This window comes from Echinops telfairi, unplaced genomic scaffold (genome assembly GCF_000313985.2).
Source record: "Echinops telfairi isolate 266 unplaced genomic scaffold, ASM31398v2 ScPeMD7_2010;HRSCAF=2546, whole genome shotgun sequence".
NCBI classification, from domain to species: Eukaryota; Metazoa; Chordata; class Mammalia; order Afrosoricida; family Tenrecidae; genus Echinops; species Echinops telfairi.
Genome location: NW_022105908.1, coordinates 15299928 through 15306876, shown reverse-complemented (window position 1 = coordinate 15306876; position 6949 = coordinate 15299928). Strand labels below are relative to the sequence as shown.

The 6949-nt window shown below is 41.6% G+C and overlaps 1 protein-coding gene and 1 pseudogene across 1 annotated transcript in view; one reads left to right on the top strand and one right to left on the bottom strand.

The window, feature by feature from the left end:
* The window catches only part of ZNF25 (zinc finger protein 25), a 32818-nt gene that overhangs the window by 4569 nt on the left and 21300 nt on the right, over positions 1-6949 (bottom strand). The window contains exons 2-3 of the mRNA XM_030886516.2: positions 6297-6423; positions 5909-6004 (exon numbers count right to left, since the gene is read on the bottom strand). Coding sequence (XP_030742376.2) covers positions 5909-6004; positions 6297-6423 — 223 coding nt within the window. The remainder of the gene's footprint in view (positions 1-5908; positions 6005-6296; positions 6424-6949) is intronic.
* Positions 1920-2740, top strand: LOC101649112 (annotated as a pseudogene).

Here is a 6949-nt window from a genome sequence, read left to right as displayed (position 1 = left end):
ACAACCCAAGTTTCCATCAACTGACCAGTGGATTAAAAAAAACTGTGCTACATGCATACAATGGAGTGCTATGCATTGCTAAAAAAGCAGTGATGAATTTATGAAGCACATCGCTGCATGGGAAGAACTGGAGGAAATCATGCTAAGCAAAATAAGCCAAGCACAAAAGGGCAAGTACAACATGAGTCTGCTGAGGTAAGCTTTTAAAAGAAAATGCAAAAGGGGCATAGGGAAAAAGCTATTGTATACAAACATTCCTGGGGTGAGGACCAGGTAGTATGGCAAGGACCAGACCAAATACAGGGATACATATGGTAGCCACCTTAAAAGGAGGAAGGGAAATGGTAAAAAAAAAGATATGGTAGCGGGGCACAGCGCACTAACCCACCCAAGGGGAGGGGATTGTTTATATTTCCGTAGGGAAAGAGGAACCAGATTTCAACCCAGTGCTCCAAGATGTGAATGCAACATGCGGGGATGGAGTAGGAAATCAGTGGAGAGGTCTGAGGGGCTAACCCCAATCCCAACTACATGGACACCTGCCCTTCCCCCCAGAAGCATTTATTTCAGAGGACAGCACTGAATCTGAAGCTCTGGCAGAGGGACATGTCTGATCAGAGCACACAGGAGCAAATGAAGGGGGAGGAAGAGAGAGTGGAGTACATCCTGGGCCACCAAGCCTTGACGATGATATTCCCACTCAGAGCAGCCAGTCCACAGAGAAGACCATATAACTGGCCTCACTATGAAACAGGACATCCCTCACTGACCCATAGCCCTACAGGGGACAATACTGGAGACACAGTGTGGGAATTCCACCCAATCTGATCCCACTACACCAAGGCAAAATACTAAGGGGGTGCAACAGAACAGCAAGGGGAACAATACAACAAAGTCCCCAAGATATACCAAAAATAGACTTTGGAGCCAGGGCATGGTGCCCCATCAGAATTGACCGAAAACACTCCGAAAGGCCAAAACACAGTCCTTGAACTAACTACAAGCTTTTCTTTCTTGTTGTTGTGTTGTGTTTTGTTTTGTTTTTGTCATTGGCTTGTTGTTGTTTTGTTTTATTTTGTTGCTTGGTTTTTCTCTGTCTTGTTTATGTGCATGTTATTACCTCTGCGGGTCTGTCTAAATAAGATAGGCTGGATGAACAACCCGAAGGAAAAAACAATGGGACTGACAGTTTCAGGGGGACATGGGAGAGGGAGAGGTGGGGGGAAAGGAAGTGGTGTTAACAAACCCAGGGACAAGGGAACAACAAGTGATCCGAATCCATGGTGAAGAGGGTGTAGGAGGCCTGTTAGGACATGACCAAGGGTAATGTAACGGAGAGGAATTACTGAAACCCAATGAAGGCTGAACATGATAGTGGGATGAGAGGAAGGTAAGAGGAAATAGAGGAAAGAGCTAGGAGGCAGAGGACATTTATAGAGGTCTAAATAAAGGCATGCATATACGTAAATATATTTATATATGAAGATGTGGAAATAGATCTAGGTACATATATGTATAGGTTTAGTATTAAGGTAGCAGATGGACATTGCGCCTCCATTCAAGTATTCCCTCAATGCAAGAATACTTTGTTCTATTAAACTGGCATTCATGATGCTCACCTTTCCCACATGATCGCTGAAGATAAAGAGGGTACATAAGCAAATGTGGTGAAATTAGCTGATGGTGCCTGGCTACCAAGATATAGTGTCTTGGGTCCTAAAGGCTTGAAAAGAAACAAGTGGCCATCTAGCTGAGAAGCAACAGACCCCACATAGAAGAAGTACACCAGCCTGCATGATCATGAGGTGCTGAAGGGATCAGGTATCAGGCAACAAAGAACAAAAAAATCATATCATTGATTTCTGCTTGTGAATGCCGCGGAGGAAGTATCATTCAGGCTTTTTCTCCCCATTGCCGTCATGCCTAAGTCAGAGTCTCCTAAAGAGCCCGAACAGCTGTGGAAACCCTTTTTGGAGGATTGAGCTTTGAAACAACAGATGAGAGTCTGTGGAGCCATTTTGAGCAACGGGGGATCCTTACGGACTGTGTGGTGATGAGAGGTCCAAACACCAACCGCTCCAGAGGCTGTGGGTTTGTCACCTACTCCACTGTGGAGGAGGTGGACGCAGCCATGAATGCACGGCCACACAAGGTAGATGGCAGAGTCGTGGAACCAAAGAGGGCTGTCTCCTGAGAAGACTTGCAAAGACCAGGTGCCCATTTAACGGTGAAAAAGATCTTTGTCGGTGGCATCGAAGAAGACACTGAGGAGTACCACCTACGAGATTATTTTGAGCAACATGGGAAAATTGAAGTGATTGAAATCATGACTGACCGAGGCAGTGGCAAGAAGAGAGGCTTTGCTTTTGTGACTTTTGATGACCATGACTCCGGAGATCAGATTGTCATTCAGAAATACCACGCTGTGAATGGCCACAACTGTGAAGTACAAAAAGCCCTGTCGAAGCAAGAGATGGCCAGTGCCGCCTCCAGCCAAAGAGGTCGAAGCGGTTCTGGAAACTTCGGTGGTGGCCGAGGTGGTGGTTTCGGTGGGAATGACAACTTTGGTCGGGGCGGAAACCAAGGTGGCTATGGTGGCTCAAACAGTAGCAGTAGTTATGGCAGTGGCAGAAGATTTTAAATGATGACCAGGAAACAAAGCTTAGCAGGGGAGGAGAGCCAGAGAGGTGACAGGGAAGCTACAGGTGACAACAGATTTGTGAACTCAGCCAAGCACAGTGGTGGCAGGGCCTAGCTGCTACAAGAAGACATGTTTTAGACAATACTCATGTGTATGGGCAAAAGAACTTGAGGACTGTATTTGTGACTAATTGAATAACAGGTTATTTTAGTTTCTGTTCTGTGGAAAGTATAAAGCATTCCAACAAGCGGTTTTAATGTAGTTTTTCTTTTTCTTTTTTTTGAACCCATGCTGTTGATTGCTAAATGTAATAGTCTGATCATAACGCTAAATAAATGTCTTTTTGAAATGTGCTGTGTAAAGTTAGTCTACTCTTAAGCCATCTTGGTATAAACTGCCCCGACAGTGTGAAGTGTAGCCTCCATTGAGGGCGGTGCCAGGTTGATTGGAAACATCCTTACAAATCACGTGAGACGACTGCTAGGGCAGAGGAGCCCTTGTTGTCAGAGACCTTCGTTGTTAGTTGCACTGACAGTTGCTGTTTTGTAACCTGGAGTTCACCATTAAAAATGGTCACCCAAGCTAATTAATTAACAGTTTATTTGCTTATAAAAAGTGGTTGTTGGCACATCCTATGCGATATATCTAAATTGAATAATGGTAGCAGATGAAATTACAGATGGAGTTGGAACTTATATATCATCCACTATCATGTGTAATCAATAAACAATTTAATCTTGAGTGGGAAAAAACATATCATTGTGTGCTCACCTCCCCCATACGATCGGTGAAGACAAATGGGTGCATAAGCAAATGTGGTTAAGAAAGCTGATGGTGGCAGGCTATCAAAAGATATAGCGTCTGGGGTCTTAAAGGCTTGAAGGTAAACAAGTGTCCATCTAGCTCAGAAGGAACAAAGCCCACAAGGAAGAAGCACACCAGCCTGTGCGATCATGAGGTGTTGAAGGGATCAGGTATCAGGTATCATCAGAACAAAAAAATCATATGATTGTGAATGAAGGGGAGTGCAGAGTGGGAACCAAAGCCCATCTGTAGGCAATTGGACAGCCCCTTACAGAAGGGTTCTGGGGGAGGAGACGAGCCAGTCAGGGTGCGATGTAGCAACGATGAAACATACAACTTTCCTCTAGTTCCTAAATGCTTCCTCCCCTCCCCCCTATCATGATCCCAATTCTATCTTACAAATCTGGCTAGACCAGAGGATGTACACTGGTACAGATAGGAACTGGAAACACTGGGAATCCAGGGCAGATGATCCCTTCAGGACCAGTGGTGAGAGTGGTGATACTGGGAGGGTGGAGGGAGGGTAAGGTGGAAAGGGGATCTGATTACAAGGATTTACATATAACCTCCTCCCTGGGAGAAGGACAACAGAAAAGTGGGTAAAGGGAGACGTCAGACAGTGTAAACTATAACAAAATAATAATTTATAAATTATCAAGGGTTCATGAGTGAGGTGGGGGGCGGTGCGGGAAGGGAGGGGGAAAATGAGGAGCTGATGTCAGGGGCTTAAGTGGAGAGCAAGTGTTTTGAGAATGATGAGGGCAATGGATGTACAAATGTGCTTTGCACAATTCATATATGTATGGATTGTGATAAGAGTTGTATGAGCCCCTAATCAAATGATTTAGAAAAAAGCAACAACAAAGAATGGGTCACAGAGAACAAAAGATATTGAAAGCATCATCGAAAAGGGACAAGAGAATGTTGTGGGCCCATTAAGAATAATAAACAGTAGGTAGGGTGATAAGGAAAATTGTTCGACAAATGTGTTTATGAAAAACACGAAGGAAAAGATTAAATTGGATAAAGAAGCCACAGTAAATGGCCTTATTCCTGAAAACCTAGATGGCAAAATTAGGGTTTTGAGTAGGCTTTGGTGGTTACCAGGGTGGGAGAGAAAAGAAGGAAGAAGAAGTCACAGACTAGGGGCAAACGGTGCCAATATTGGGTGAAGGGAAAGACAGCATTCAACAAGACGGACATAGGCAAAAAAGTATTGAAACAAGACAAGGCTTTTGGAGGTCTGATGAGTTGCTGAGCGTAAAACTGGTATGTTTTGTATAGAGTCACATCATTCACAATGAAATGTTCTATAAAAAAAGTGTGTACAGCGTTACCTTGAATATACACACAAGAAAATCTCCTGTGTGGAAGTTATTTCTAGATAAAAAGGAGCCTGGCCTGAGTTTTGAAAACACAAAGATATATGTTACAGTGCATAAAAGAGGATCAGACATGAAATAAATTTACATTTATACTGTAATGCCTTAGTCAGTGGCACATAATAAATGTCACTGGCAATATAAATTTACTGCATTAGACAATCACTATGAGAATTTAAGTTAATAATTGGTGTCTAATGTTAGGAAGAAAGCAGAGATCAATGGAACTATTCTGTAAGATGGTAAAATATGATACAAGGACACATGTACGACAAAGATGCTAGAGATATAAATGTCAAGAGTTTTCATTATAAAACTAATGCTTTGTGTCATGAGAATTGAAGCAATTACTCTGAAGAGTATAGACCACAAAAGACAGAGTGTTTATTGGGAATAAAATGTTAGTTCAACATATATTTAATAAGCAACTATTATATACCAAGTATTATTCCTGTCCCTGCACTAGTTCAGTGCACTTGTCAGAAAACATATGAAAAGCATTTATGGAATCAGGGTGAGATTATCTTAGTGTTAGAGCACTCTAAATAAGAGACAGTAGATTTTTAGAAAAGACAACCAGCATTGCGTGTAAAGGGCAAACATCACCTAAAGGAGGTTACTGAATCTGAAATAATACAATTAATTTAAGACATAATGATTCATACTCTCATTTCAGAATTTAAAGAGAAAACAGGAAGTTAAAATGTACTGACAATAAGTCTGAGCAATTTCATTTTTAGTGAAAGGGGGAGATGGAATGTAGGGAAAAAATATAGGCCAATTTATCATCATTTTCAGATTACAGCTGTATACTTCAATAGAAGGGTGTGAAGAACCAAGCATTCTAGAGAAAGAGTCAAAGTAAAGGTTTCGCAGGGAATGGATTTTGCATATAAGAAAGAGAAATAAATCTATTTTTAAAATGTCAAGCAAAGGAATGAAAACTGAGAATCAATTGAGGTTTCCTTCCTATACAGATCAAATGTTCTCAGTCATTTCTAGAACTATAGGGCATTGAAAAGGAACTTCCTGATAATGTTTTCAAAAGATAAATAATATAAAAAAAGAGTTGCTAACTCACCAGGGCAGCTCTTCCGTGGAAATTCTACCTCTAATATCCATGGTTCTTTTCCTTGTTTCAACTTGAAGACCGTATTTGGCTTATTTGCGCGATAGCCTAGTAATAGAAGAGAGAAAATGGTGCAAATTTCTTGCGATGTAGAGACGCTGAAGGACAGAAGCGAGCAATGACGATCTCACACAGCCGTGGTGAGTTTATATTCTTTCAGTGGGCTAGCAGAGACATAGATACTTTTTCTAAATATAAACCCAGAGTGTTTTAATCAACTTTGACCCCTGAAATTAAAGCTACTATACTATTATTGAACCTCATAAGGACCTCACATGTTCTAGCAACTGGAAAGAAAATACACACTACTAGGCCTTCGATATCCGAAAGTTTTTCTCACCCACTGCAACCAGGTTCCTATAGTTGTCCAGCATCACCTCCTTGTACAGGGTCTTTTGAGCAGGGTTAAGTAATTTCCACTCCTCCTTGCTGAACTCCACAATCACATCCTTGAATGTCACTGGTCCCTGTAACAGCACATTTCAATTCAATCGGAAGTGGTCAGAATAAAGCACTGTTGAAAGATGTATGTGATCTAGTTCCTAATGTACCAACTGTAGAATTTATTCTGAAAAGCTATGATAGGATGAGATTCTGTATCCTGCTTTATATAGAGAAAAAACACGTGTTCAATACACATTTATTGAGCTCCACTCTATCCCTGGAATTGTGCTAGAGACACAAACACGAATAAAGCAAATACTCCGGTTGCCAAGGAGCTTCTGTTCTGTCAGGGAGGTGCAATGCAATGAATTATTTAATAAGGATCTTCCAGCCATCGCCCTTGTTACTCCAATTAAATGACGTTCATTTTTCTGATGGGTTTGGGTAAGAATCACTAACAGCTCTGTGTGATTGGTAACATGCTTAATTGTGATTGCTATCCTACTGAGCATAAAGGGAGCCATCTCAAAAGGGAGGAGGGAAAGGATTCATTTAAAAAAACCCTGTCAGTCAAGTTTATATATTGCTCTCCACTTCTTTTTTTTTTTT